This window comes from Excalfactoria chinensis, chromosome 6 (genome assembly GCF_039878825.1).
Source record: "Excalfactoria chinensis isolate bCotChi1 chromosome 6, bCotChi1.hap2, whole genome shotgun sequence".
Classification (NCBI taxonomy): domain Eukaryota; kingdom Metazoa; phylum Chordata; class Aves; order Galliformes; family Phasianidae; genus Excalfactoria; species Excalfactoria chinensis.
The window spans coordinates 30952034-30967047 of record NC_092830.1 but is presented as its reverse complement, the minus strand read 5'-3'; the positions used below and the strand labels follow the sequence as shown (position 1 = coordinate 30967047).

General features: G+C 41.0%; 1 protein-coding gene across 1 annotated transcript in view; it reads right to left on the bottom strand.

Annotated features, from left to right (window-relative positions):
- Window positions 1-2377: 2377 nt before the first annotated feature.
- Window positions 2378-15014, bottom strand: part of TRUB1 (TruB pseudouridine synthase family member 1) — a 31994-nt gene continuing 19357 nt past the window's right edge. The window contains exons 5-8 of the mRNA XM_072340459.1: window positions 12857-12929; window positions 11524-11663; window positions 10374-10430; window positions 2378-9015 (exon numbers count right to left, since the gene is read on the bottom strand). Of these exons, the coding sequence (XP_072196560.1) occupies window positions 8801-9015; window positions 10374-10430; window positions 11524-11663; window positions 12857-12929 (485 nt within the window). The 3' untranslated portion in view covers window positions 2378-8800. The remainder of the gene's footprint in view (window positions 9016-10373; window positions 10431-11523; window positions 11664-12856; window positions 12930-15014) is intronic.

Below are 15014 nucleotides of genomic sequence, written 5' to 3'. Positions count from 1 at the left end.
AATGCTATTTCACATTCACATGCTCGAACCTATTCTAAATGAACCAAATGCCTCAATAATTGAGTTAAAGCAAAGTTTGACAGCACTGTGAGCAGGAGTCAATGCTACCAACTCTACAGTTTGCTTTTTAAATTAAAGCATAATTGTATCTTCATTTTCAGGGCTTGCCCTTTGTGATATGTGTCTGGGCAGATGAAGTGAAAGAAGATGAGCAGCTGAGTATTAATTAAAACTCAGAAGGAGCCTTTACATGGTGCTGCCTATGACACTGACAGTTCTTCAATTAAGCACCAGCAGTTCAGACCCATGAGCTGAGTTTTGCTTTTCACTCTGACGTCAGCCTGCAATAGATTGCACAGATGTGCACGTTTGACCAACCAAAGCCAGATAACTTCTAAGACAACAAGTTTCTAAAGAAAAAAAAAAAAAGAAAAAGAAAAAGAAAAAAAAAATTGCCTTTCCTCACACATCTTTTAATTGAGTACCCCTGTGTCCAGCACATCTGGTGCCCTCTGATCAGATGCATCCGTCCACAGAGTTAACCTGGATCCTTCACGCTGAGCCAGCTGCAGGGCAGCTCTGGCACCTCCAGCTGGTAGCAAAGGGAACCCCAGCCAACCCTCTGTCAGCACTCACCCCACACCCCATGTGGTGCCAACAGAAAGTTGAGGATCATCCTTTCTCCATGGGCACGAACTCACACTTTGGAGAAGCTCCCTGGTGACCCTGCAAGATCGCTGACAGGCTTATTTTTCAAAGTAAAGGTTTCTAAACACATTTTTTTCCCCTCTTTCAAGTCATTCTTTCCTATTCACTTTTGTAAGGCTTTTCATATTCATCAGAAGAATGAAAGCAGCTGTGCTCAGGTTGAGCCCCCCATTTCCCATTCAGAACAGCTGGGCTGATGCTCAGAGCACAGACCATACATTGTAAAGGCAAGAACAAACCTGCCCCATACACCACGAGCACCTCTTAGGCTAAGGAACTCCTCCCCAAGTTATCAGGGGCCACTGAAACAGTATCAGAGCATATTTAAATCAGATTCTGACACAAAGAAAACAGGCCAATACAAGGAAGGGCTCTCCTTGGCATGGAAGAAGGAGTACACTGCATGGCTTACATATAATTAAAAAGTTACTGGACTGACCTTTACTTCAAAATGAACACTGTTGAAACACTTTCCTCACTGAAGAATTAAAGGCACTAGCAGGAAGACAGAAGATTGTTTCCCATCTATTCCTTAAATAAATTCCTTATCCTCAGCATCACTCCTGAGCCACACAGAAAGGAACCTGCGAGGATCCTTCCTGACTTCTTCAGAACCACACATAGCAGTGAGAGTTCCAGCTTTGCTGGTTACCTGTTGTGCTTTATCCAGATTTGCAACACTTGCAGGTTGCCAGGAAATAACCAAATGCTGTATTAACTGAGCTTCCCAAAATGTGCAACCACACCTGAGCAATAAAACCACCTTCCTGAGATCTGTGACACTGTGGATGAAGAGCTCAGCCAAGCACTATGCACACTTCAGAAAACCAAAGCACTGATCCCAGGTGCACACCACACCGCTTCTCAGAAACTGGCCATTTTTCTTGCCGTACCAAGAAGTCTCATTGGCTCTCCCATTCAGTACCAGCTGCTCCTGGCTAGGATTTCACTCACCAGACCTGCAGTTAGCAGCATCCCCAGTGCTGCCAGATGTAGACACTTCAAGAACCACTGGAAGGGACTGAAGTGGAGGCTTTGTGAGATGGATAGAGGGAGCACCTTGAGTGAAGGAAAGGGGAGAAATTTCCTACTGATACAGCAACAAGGTGGGGGCTTCTCTCCTGTAATCCAACAGGCACAGCCCTGGAATGCCACCAGGGTTGGTGTGCATCAGATAGCACACACAGGGCAGGCTACCCTGGTGTGCCATGGTCCTTATGTGCAGCCATAAAACCTAAAAGGTGAGGGAGAGTGGGAATGAGTTCTGCTGTTTCCACTGATACAAAATGGAGCAGCTGAACACCAGCTCCAGCTGTATGAACATGCTGTTCTTTCCAGTAGTAAACAATATCCTCAGCATAGAACCAACAAAACTGGTGCAAGGCAACTCTACACAACCCAGCAGAAGTTACACATTCCTGGCCCTAGAAACAAATCACTAACACACTCAGCAAACAGGTCTATTCATTCTGCACAACTTTTAATAGCAGTCTCTAGAGAAACAAATGCATTTCCCAGATAAACACATTTCTAAGATGTAACACTAATTCTATTCTGACAATTTTTAAGTTTTAAGTAGAAAACAGAACTGTTACATATTCATCAGATGCAGAACAACTCTAAGGAACATGCCACATCATTAATATTTATTCTCCCTTTCCCCCTGCAAAAAGAAATACCATTTTTCACCCCATTTGTTTGCATTTCACCAAAAAAAAAAAAAAAAAGGTGAAAAGGTGAAAATTAAACACATAATTCAGTGAGTAATAATGTATGTAACTTACTGAAGTGAGGTGGGAGTTCTCTCACTGAAGCAAGTGAAACACCACATGCCCACATGCTTTAAGTTACCTGCTTCCCTTACACACCATGCTGACCCTTTGCAGTACAGAGCACTGCCATACCACTGTCTGCTCTGCCTTCGCCAGAGGTGGCTGAGCACCACCAGGAGACACATGAGCATCTCATTACTCATCTCGCCTACCTGCACAAAGACACCACCAGCAGCGCACATCGCTGTGCTGGTCCATGAGAAGGCTCACGGGTGGGACAGAGGAGAAGACATGCACTCCTTTCTGCTGGCAGAGGGGCAGACATGGCTAAGGATTATAGCCAGCAAACACAATGGTTAAAGGCAGCAGTCACTCTGCGGGCGAGCAGCTGGGTTAAATGAATCACCCTGACAAGAAACCAATAGTCTGCCAGTGCCCTTTGTCAAATGAGAGTATAAAGCTACGAAGGAACTGTATACAAAGCAGCACAGCAGCAGATAGTCTTCATGCATTCTGGATAGCAGTCTACTGAATGAGCAATCTGCATAGCAAAAAACAAAACAAAACAAAACAAAAAAAAACAACAACCAACCAACACAGGACTAATACTCTGTAATCTAAGTATGTTTAGTGTTTGTACACAATGTTCCATCTACACTGCGAATGCACATTCTGTACCTGCAGAACTTGAAATGGCTTTGTTGGCCCCTAAGAAAGCCAGCTGCAGACAGGGACTCAGCACTGACATACTGCTCGCCACAGAATAAGCCGCGCTGAGGATTTATTGCAATTCAATATAAGCAAAACAAAAACAGTGAAATGTTGCTGCCTTTTGAAGGGCATCAGAGAAAGCTATCTTTTCAGCTGCTGAAATGAAAATAAATGCTTCCTCTCACATCAGTATACAGTAACAACCTCTATTATGCATTTCTACTTAGAAGCTTCTTAAGCTTTGAAATGAGGTGTTTAAGCTAATTGCTTTATGTGCTTAAAGAAACAGAAAGGCTAGTAAAAATGGCATCCTCCCTTTACCTTTCCTGCTTTATAATACTTAATATATTTTCTTTCATGATTGCCCAAAATGAGTTCATCTATTCCAAAGTGTAATAACGGAAATATGCGTTCACCCCTTGTCGTTCCTCTTCTAGATCTGCCCCCCACCCTGCCCCGTTTGAACTATGAAATTATGCTCTGAAGCCACTAAAAGTAGTCTGACATCTGTGAAATGATGTTTTTAATGCATACGCTCAGCTGCAGATCTGACTTTGAAGTACTTAATTCTGAAAGATCAAAAATAAACCTATGTCCCTGAGAAAGAGCACTGAAGCATCCTGGACTATGTCTTTCCTAGGAAAAGAGCAGTGTTAGGAATGGGTCAAAAAGACCTCATCATTTTCAGCTCTACTTTGTTACCAGTTTTTTTGTCCTCCCTCCCCCCTAAGCTACACAGCATCTTTGCTCCATGCTTTCCCACTGCCCTCTTGTACCTGGAAAAGAATTCAAGAGAGGATGAGAGCATTTTAAGGCAAATGTTTCAAGCATTTGAGGAGTTAATGAGATGCAAATAGGAAAGCCAGGCACAGAGCTGTAACCTAAGACAAACAAATCTGGTAAGAGGTCTACTTCGTAAGCTGCAGGGACGTGTGTGTTTGTGCTACCAATTCTACTGCCTCATTTCTACTCCCACTCTCAGTTACTAATGTCTTCTGGAAGAAGCCACACGTGCCCTTTTCTAGCATCACAGCATTGTTTTACAGCTCACAACACAGAAAGCAGAGTGATTTGGAAAAGTTAGGGAGAGGACGCTGATTTGATTTGACTCCACTTCTTCCAGGCTTTCCTCTAGCATCCTATGTTAACAGATTCTATGAGACACTGCAGTGTCCCCAGCACATCTTCATAAAGAGGACTGGAAAAAGTAAGGTTTTCTTGATGCAGTGCAGCTCTGTGTTTTCACAAAGCATTTCTGGTCCCAAGCACTGAAACCTCCCACTGCCAATTACCACCATCTTGCTGTGCCTGTTGGACACCTGTCTGAGTCCATGGCTGATCTCAGAGACAATGAGAAAAGACAGCAATCTCATTGCTCCAAACCAATGCATAAGCATTCTGGTGATAACCCTGCTTGTCTGAGGTGCTCTCAAATACTGGTGATTTCCTTAACCAGGTCTCACAAAGAAGCAAATTAGAAGAAGCCTATTAGAAACAATGTATGATGGTTAACAGGGACAGCAATTTTACCCACAGACAGCCTGAACCCATTCACTGTCTATAGGACATCCCTCAGGTGGTGTTACACATGCACACACACACACACCTTCACTTTGTTTTCCATAATGGCTTTTAATAAAAGGAGTAGTATTGCCAACCAATTCCTTGACTCTGCCAAGCAACCCAGAAATGATCCCAGCCATTACATTATTAGAGGCATTCACACTGAAACAGCAACTCGACCATTTATTACACCAAAAATAAGAATACAAAATTCTAAGGTACCCCAAAATCTGTTGAGCCATTCAAAGTTGTCTGACTTTATTTTCTTCTAATAAACATATAAATCAAAAACAGTACTGCAGGGCAAGATGCTAAATGTTAGTTATTGATGAAAGCGCTCCTAGAATATTTCACTAATGGCTCTGGCTTGATGAATATGTGTTAAAGAAAAAAGAAAAAAGATCCTATTGATCTTACTTAAAAACATGTAAAAAGTGCTCAGCATGCTGGCAGCAGAAAAATATTACAACGCACATAGAAAAGCTACCATTTAAAGCAGGAAGAAAGAGACCCTGCCCAGCAGGGACATTAGGAGGAGATAAATGACAAAGCCATCATCAGCCTCATTGAAGCAGCACCAGCACTGGCAGCAGAGACAAGGCCAGACTAAAGGAGCATAATATGCTGGGGACTAAAGATCACGAATCCTAACTCAAGAGGGAAAACATTCATGTCAAAATGCAGGATCATTTTTTTTTCCGAAACAGGATTTTCTCCATGAACAATGCTCATCAAAATGACACAAATCCTCAAGCCTGCGTCACTGAAGTACTTCAGTAGTAAATCACAGAGACATGCATATTTTATGGACAGAACAGCACACAATTCCTAACTACCTTTCGTACATAAAATACTCTCAGCTGGGCACCTGGTACCAACTTTTCTACTGGTCTCAGAAAAACCGTATCTGCTCTTTTTCCTCTCACTTTAAATGCCCCTTACTCTTCAGATATCATGACTGTCAGTAAACAAGATCTATGATTTCCTTCTGGGAAAGCTCAAGTCTTCCTGTGGATGTATCACAGTTCCTAAGGCTCATACCTCAAGGACGTGCATCTTAATAAGGAGTTAAATCAAGAATATTTCCCTAGGTTCCCATGGGAACACAACACTTTCAGATCTGGAAAGTTTCAAGATACGGGGTTACACACTCATTAAAACACATCTAAAAAAAGCTATTTGTTTATATTTCAGTGGCCTTCTGGCTACTACTCATTGGTCTAATGACTCAAAGGGAAAAACTCACTAAAGCAGTTACTCAGGAAAAAGCACACTTCTGAGGCTGAGCACCCAGGAAAGACAATGGGAAGAATCTCAACTGATTAGGGCTGAAACAGGCCTGATACTCACCTGTGGTCACAAAAAAATAAGCTGTTATTGCATTACTTGCTCATGGTTTTATGCCACACTGTCTAAAGACAGCTATCTTAAGTCTGCCATCACTTTGCATGCTATCTGGCCATTCACAGCTACAACCAAGCACACTCTCTAGCCAAGTTGTAAGTGAAATAGCTTCCACAGTATAACACAATTCATCTGGAAAGAGACTGTTCATTAATTTGATACAAAGTTCTATGAGTATTTCAGCAGGTGACAGAACCTAGGGTTGTGGATGATCTCTCTCTCCTCCCTACAAAAGGTTAAGCAGGAGCTGGTGAAATTCTATTCCCTACAGAGGAATAAAAGCCTTTAGGGAAGTTGTGTTCATGAACTGAAAGGGCCATCAGTCTTCAGTAACACTGTCTATATTCCTTACACGGATTTCTGAACATGAACAACTGCATTCCATGTCTTCCCATGCATTAGAACCTGTGGACCAAACTATAGCTTGCTGATTTCATCAGGATGCATTCTTTTGACAACCAATTCATTTCTCCCAGGTAAGTAACTACAGAATAGAGTCTCTCAGGATCACAGGTCTGTAGGAAATAATTACAAGAGACCAGCAGCAAGCTAACCTAAAAGCTGCTGAAGATATTTTCCTTTGAAATTAAAAATATCAGGGGGTCTCACACAGAACAGCAAGAAAGCCATACTGAGCATTAAACAAATGGATGAAAAATGAAATGTGCAAGACACAGCATTATATATATACACATATACACACAAACACACACGCACCCTATTAATAGCAAGATTTCTCAGTTACACTCCTTTGTAAAGGAACCAATCCCAGTAGATGGAACAAGTAGAACAATAGGATTGGATCTACTGAGCTATTCTTAAAAGCACAGAAAGCTTCATACAGAAAATGAGAACTTATTCCATCTAGAAAATCACTGGGATAATATACGTTAAGTTCCTGAAGAAAGATAGATATGGACAATAAGAGACTGTGTGTTCCAAAGTCTTTGATGATTCAAGATAAGTATCGTGAAAAATGAAATTCTCTGCTTTATTTCTTTAAAACAATTTTTCTTTTCTATTTCAATTCCAAGTACCACAAAGAATCCCTAAAAGAAACACCCAGAATTGCCCTGCAGTCTTACTTAGCACAACTCTTCTTCCATTTCTTGTATCAAGATTTTTTATCACAGTTACTTCATCCACATTCTACATTTAAGCGTGGTGCTGCTGCAGTGCTCTAACACTGATGTGTGTGCGGCATTTTCAATGCTTCCCCCTTAGGTTCTTTATAAGAATACATAAAAAGAAGAAAACTGTTTACTGGACAACACAAGATAAGCTCTATCCTCCTCCAAAAACAATCAAAAGAGAGCTTCATTAATCTTGCAGAGACTTGAGTTCCGTATTTTGTAGCAAACAAATAAAAACCACACTTGTCTGGAAAAGTACCTTGCAATAAAAACTTCAGGATATTCACTTCTTTTCTGAAGTTGAAAGCAAAGGTGAAACTTAATCATTTTGCATAACACCAGCGCATAGAGAAAGCTGCTTTATGTAAGGTGCAGAGATGTAAAATGCAGTGTGTGGATTTTCTAACTGGGGCTAAAATGTTATTTCTTTCATACAACGGAGGTAATTAGCTATCAAGGCAATTTATCATGGAAAGCAGCAATGTGAGTAACACAGAGTCATTAAATCAAAGCTTCACATCCATGAAAGATACTCCCACAAGATATAACCCATGTTGTCTTCCCATCATTCAGTCACTAGAGTAAGAGAACGGACTGGCCGTAGTCCAGAACCAAATTCTGTTGAATATGCGAACTATCGAACAGGCATTCACTGCCCCAGCAAACCAAAATGGTTTCAAGACTCTCCATGTTGGACCCTGCTGCTGCCCACACAGCTTCAAGTCCTGCTTTGCGGAATTCAACTCCCAAAGCCCTACTATGAAAGGCATAGAAATTGACTGTACTTGAAATGACAGATTATCAACATGTAGGATATCATACAAGAATACTATATGTATACCTGTAATGATGAATGCACCTTTCAGAGCACTAGTTACATAACAATTACCTTAACAGACTCTTCGAATTTGTAAACTATTCACTTATAACACCATTTCAAACCTCACTTGAAACATCAGCATTTAGGTTTAATGCATTCTGGATTACATTTGACTGAAAGAACAATCTGCATAGCAAAAACTACAGTAAAGTGGGCATTTTCTGAAATGGATTTCAAGAAAACAAATTGCCACTCCACATTCATATACCCTTGCAGCTATGAAAGTCCTGTCACCATGGTACCTTAGTGTTTGGAAGCATCTGTCAAGGAAAAAAGGGGGTTTTCTTTGGAGCACATTCAGTAAATCCTAAGGTTTGTAATTTTTTATTGAAGGCTTAATAACAACAGCTGTAGGGCACCCTATAAGTTCTTTAAAAGTTTATGCAGACTTGACGTCAGTGGCAGAACAATTTACAGGATGTAATGAGAGAAATAAACAGAGCAGGGAGCAGCAGGCACTGGATGTTTTCAGTGCATGTTTGAGCCCAGAAAACAAAAGAACCATTTGTCTCGCACTGCATTTTGTCACCCTCCTCACACAGACCTGTAAATTTACACAAAAGGCAAGACAATCCCAATCCAATCTAAAAACGTCTCAATCATTCAGTCTTTTCCCTTGACCCAACTTATCACTTATCTTCACGGCTCACAGCAGTTTCTTCAGGAAGCTCTGTCTTAAATTTTTTATGAGATTGCTCTCCTGGGAAAAGAGACATGCAATGCTCTAAGGATTGTGCAATTTCATCTATTGTCCATCTGTCTTCATGAAGCGCGTGCTCCTCCAGCGTAAACGGTCCATGTTTGGTTCGGGTCAGCTCTTGTATGCTGGCACAGGTTGAAAGTTCTACAGTACAGGAGAAATGAGAATTTATGAGAAATGCGTGGTCAAATTTAATTCATTTTTCTATACGTAGCCCTCTTCATTGCTCTGCTTAGTTTGAAATGAAGATTCATCACTCTTATCTCTGTAAGTCTGAGTCAAGGAATTCTTTTGATTTCAATAGACCTTTCAGTGTAGTAAGTGTTCAAAATCTGACAGAAATTGTCAGGAAGTTTTCCAGATTTAAATTAGAAAGAAAAATGACATGAGGGCAGGACATTCCATATTCACAAGCAACTATGAGGACCACGTGCTGATTCTCCATGTACTTAGAGGCCTTAGCATTTTTGCCTTTGAGAAGAATTTTGACATTCTTATCCCTGTGCCACTCAATAGGATAACATAAACTAAGATATGGAAACATTTGAAATATAAACAGATCCTCTGATGGGTTAAATACACATAGGACACAATTACATAACGAGGAGTTACCAAAGATATGAACAACTGGAGCTTACTCCTAAGCGTATGGGTGTACAAAAATATTCTTGTCCACTCTCTCAGAGGGCAGAAGGATTTTTTCTGCATTTCATGCTTTGAAGAAGAGCCAGCTGGGAAGAGATTTTATCTTGGTGTGTTTATGTGACTAAATGCAACCCAGCATACACAGGAGGCCATAGCAGAAGAATCCCTGACTTGCCTAAGCACAAGCAATAACATTGAAATTCACAAGGTTCTTTCACATCGCTTGGTTTTTGGTCTGCAAATGTATCACTTAATAAAAAATAAATAAATAAAAAATACTGAAATGGACTATCTGTTCTCCATCATGCAGTTTGATAAATATAGGATGCAAGACAAATAATCCTGTGGGAAAGCAACACCATTCGCAGTACCGGGGAAGGAAAAAGAAAGCACTAGAAAAATAATCACAAATGAACAAGACTTTCCAGCAGACAGGGTTTATTATGTGCATGGTAACGTTGTGTGCAATCTGTTTTCAAAATGCAATGAATAATGTTTAAAAAGGCAGAATCTTTCTTCTGCTTCTTCTCACCCTTAATCTGAGTTAGCTTTAACATATGGAGGAGAGGAAAAAAAGATTCCCACCTTGCCTTGCATTTTCTTGCTCAGTGCTTTTCCTCACTCCATTTTTATCCCCCCAGCCCCCAGAGCCCTTTAGCAATTATTTAGGCTTCATTCCTTCATGCTCCCAATGAACATACTTTAGTACTTAAAAGCAAGTGATAGCAACTAAAAGCTGCAAAACAGGACCTGTGTTTGGTGGCTGGACACAAAAAAATATATATATAGCAAGAGTTTTCTATAAGCAGACACATTACTTCTCAAAACCATCACTTTCTTTACCTCCTCATACCCACCTTTGCCAATGTCACTGACCAGGCTCCTGACATAAAAGCCGCCACCACATTCAATATCTGGAACGTTAAATGGTGACATGGTAAATTGCCAGCAGAATGTGAAATCTACTTCACATAGAGACCATGCTCCCAAACAAATGTAAAAACGCACTGAGCAAACAACCCAGTGATAAAATATTTATAGGATGCAGCATCAATTATTCATCCTGTAACATATGTGCGGGTGAGATTGCGAAGCCAGACAGGAGGGAAGGCAAATACAATGGCAACTGAACTAACTCACTAGAAATTAAGTACTTGCTGTGGTATGTTAAAAATGCTTCAGTTCGATTCATTTTTAAGGTTTCCGAAGGTTGTTACATATTTCTAAGGATGAAACCAAGTTACTTCAGGAATAACCTAAAATAGCTTTCAATGCTTTTAAGACTTGGGCAACTCCAATGAAAGCTGCTGACATTTAAAAATTCCCCTTTAACTTCCCCTGCTGTCGGTGATCAGCTTCTGGTCACCCAACCAGAAAGTAAGGCCTGAAGCAACACAGCACTGAGATCTGTCACTCAAACCTGCTCACCATATACAATCTGGTCCAATAGAGGATTGCGGGTCAATCAGGTAGTACCCCAGTGCAAAAGATTATCCAGACCTCAGAGTAGCATGAAACATTTACAACAGGATCTTTGATTTATTAATGTGCTTCTTAATGTATGACAGAAGAAAGCGTAAGATCCTGCCTCTGCAAACTAGAAAGAGGCCTGACAATAGCTGATACTGGCCCCTATACACAGGGAGAGATGTCAGCAGCTCTAGGCATCTAGGCAAAAGAATGGGTCAGGTGAAGTAAGAGAAAGAAAAAAACCTGAGAAAGGAGGAGTGAGCTGGAGGTCATAAAATCATGGACAGATGCAAATAATCCGCTGACCAGCCTCTCAGAATTTTCCCTCACAGAAAGATTACACATAATCAGCTTAACTTAAAACCAAAATATGGTGCTTTTACTGCAAAGTGAAAGTCTCTGCACACAGGCTCACACCAAAATAAGCAGATGAGGGAAACGAAAACAATTTCAATACCTTAGTCCCATTCTGAGTGTAAATAAGCACTAACAAACAAGCTGGTAGCATCACCCTATGTAATAATCTTTGGCCTTTACCCAGTGTGAACAGTGGTGGCTGGAACTGCTGGAGAGAGAGGCTGTAGACTCTTACTGGCCGAGCAGGCTTTGCTTCCACTGCTTCTCCTCTCTTCATTAGAGTTGATAGCCTTTCTCCATCCTTCTTCAAAGCAGAATAGCTGATCAGATAGAGCATGAAAAATGTGTCACCCAATTGTAAAAGAACAAGCTTCCCCTCCTGTTAATACTGTACCACAACAGCATACACTTACTCTTCTAATCCTCTCTACATGCTCCCACACAAGAACATTAAACCTAGCAAGCACTTCTGAAATCTCTTGGACACAAAATCTCACTCACCAGTAGCTATGTAAACTGGAAAACAAGGAACGGTCCTCAATTTACCTACTGTTTCTCAGATTTAGGTGTTTCATCCCTTGTTTCCAGTTCATGAAAACAAGGAGTTACTATAAGAGTTACAATACTTTCAGCTGCCTGTAGCATCCTGTCACTAAGAAGTCTACAGGACATGATGCTTCAGTGCTGTGTTGGGGTGAGCACTGGGCTCAACTTTACTCAGACTATGGTCTTCCCTGAACAGCAGTTGTCAGGTTATGTGGCCTTGTTCTGGGGTGTTCAAGACGAAAGCATAAACCAATAATTTCATTCGGAACATTAAATTTTATCCAAAGCTCCCACACTGGCCCTGACAGAAAGACAGCTATAACAAAATCAAAAATGATCTTACTCAAATTACTGGAAAGTAATTTGAAAAGGTCACACAAACAGAACACCTCCTGAATTGCTGACCTTACAAGGCTCACAGTGGAGCCACAGTAACCAAGCCAATGCAAATGCAGCGGAAAGCACATTAGTTTAAATCACCATGAAAGCCATCTGTCACAAGCTAAGCACTTGCATACTGCCAGTTACCATGGCTCACCTGACTGGAAGAAAACGGTAAAGCTAAGGAATTTTAAATCACTAACAATTTATTCCTACTCTAAAGTATTCAGAAAACTAACTTGAAGACATGTAAGGAACTTCCAAGCTGATGTTAGTAAGCCTCTCCCAGTTCCGCAACTAAAATTGAATTCTCAAGGCTTTCCCTTCTAACCGGAAGACAGGACAGAACTTCCCCCAGCCCTGCAAGAGCTGCTTAAGACTGCTATTCTACTTTAAAAACAAACCAGACTCCAGGTTGCCATTTGAGCTGGATGTTCAAAGCAGCACAACCTGCAGTTGCGAATGTTTAACTTCTAAGTCTACATGGCCTCTTCCTTCTTGACAAAATATCTCTACATTGTTTCTGTCATAACCAACTCCTGTTGGCAAGTCCCAACAGGAGAGTTCAGAATGTTGTGGAACTTACAGTGGAGGAACCTGCATTATGTCCCCTGTGAACTTCTGCAGCACATTCTCAAGATCTGTTTTTGTTACTTGGTCTGTCAAAAGAAAAGAAGTGTGTTAACAATGGTTATTCACATTGGACTAATGGCACCAATCATGTTTTGCAAACAGATGAAAAGCTGTTCCCCTTGTCTGAATTTAGATTGGATGAACAATGCCAAAGAAAGATAAACAGAATGTAGGTAGGAGTGTGAATTAGCGCAACAAGATGGAACAAACAGTCCAAGGTGATTAAGGCAGTCTGGACTCTTCCAGAAGGGCAGAAATCCCTGCATACATAGTTCCGTTATGCAATTTCTCTCTATCAGGACTACAAACTAATTTTTCTTGGGAACTACAGAAAAATTACAAATCTTGTCCATTCTAACCCTTGCTAAGGGTCTGAGATGGTTAAAATGTTCATCTGGCCTTGGCAACTTCTCTTTAAGAGTGCCTAAGCACAGGGGAAAAATACAACAGGTTACTGGAAGAAAAAAGCATTGCACTTTTTTCTTGCCCAGCAAAGAAACCGCTTCTGAAACAACACATTAAATTCCCCTCTCAAACATCTAACTTAAACATAACAATAACTTGGTGAGTGTCTACAAGTCAGTCAATTGTACTGAACATACACTGTAAGAGAAAGTAACCACTTTTAGAAATCCATTCTCTTAAGAGTACACCTACACACCTGCCCCACCTCTATTAGAAGGCTACAATTGAAGTAGCTGGTTGCATTGGTCCTCTGAAATGCTATTCCGTAGAATTGACATTAAACCCTAATTTGTTTAGAAAGCATTTGTACTTTTGTACGTTCCTTTTGTACATGAGATCTGTAATCACAACGCACTTCAGTAACTGTTTAGTCCTCTGCCTCATAAGTGAAATTAACTTCTTCTGAAGAATAGCTGCCCTTGCAGCCCTTACAAAACATATGTCCTCCATGCTAAAAATCAGAAGGAAGAAGTCTCTTTTACTTAAACTTCCAAAGATGGCAATGTAGCACCTCCCTTCCACAGTGCACAATCTGCAGCCTCAGGAGCACCTGCTGTCCCTGAGAAGTACCACCATCTCCAGAAGTGTTTTTAACAGCAAGGTTGCAAGGCATACAGGTCAGCAGGGGTACTGAGAGAGAACAACGCACAACAAAATGTGGAACAGAAATGACAGAATTGCTTGCACATTAAGTCTGGATCTTCTTCTGAAGGGCCTCTTACACCATCAGTTCAACCTGATTGCATTACTATCACAACAAAATCATAGAGAAAAGTTAGCTTGACTCAACTCGATGCCAGTGATCCTGTCAGCCTTCTTGTAAACTCCACACTGTTTCGAGCTAGACTTTAGTATTTAATGTCTAAGGAAAAAGAAATCCCCAAGCAAGGAATGATGTATAAAGCCATTTACAAAGCTATGCAGTGTGTTATCAAACTAGACATTTACAGGTGAGTTTACTGAGATACAGAAGCAGTCATATTTGTATTCTGTGATACATCATGGCTCAAGGTAGTTAGAATTCAACTCCAATAATCTGAAACTGTATTGTTTTTATTTTTTCTGCTCCAGCATGCATTGCCTTTGTGCTAAGGGCTGTGCTGGATTCTTGCTCATCCCTACAGCAAGCTGACGGACTTTTTACCCAGCAATCTGACACCAATGAATACCCCATTAATCCAGACCCAAACAAACAGTTGCACTGTGTCTAAACTGGTATAAATTGTGCATTTGTCCCAGACAACAGTCTGGATTCAAGGCTGTGCAGTCACAGAGCCACACTGCAAACCAACTCATTTACTGCCTTTCAGCTCCCACTCTCCTTGAATCCAGCATACAGGTAGGAGGGAATTCACTCCTGCCCAGCAGAGTTATCTCCCTTCTGGCCCTGTGCCCCCAGCTCTTCCTCCCTTGGGCACAGGCTTGAGCTTAGCACGCTAACAGCTCCTCTCCGCAGCAAATTTAGAGCAACATAGTGACTCAGCCCTCTGTTAAGCATGGAATATAAGCACATCCATAAGGGATGAATAGTTTCTGCAGTTCCCAAAGTTTCTCTCCTGTGTGACTTCCTTTCTCTACTCTCTAAGATCAAGGGATAGAGAGAGGTTTCTGCAATACATACCCTGCGCAGATCCTTATCATTCCTG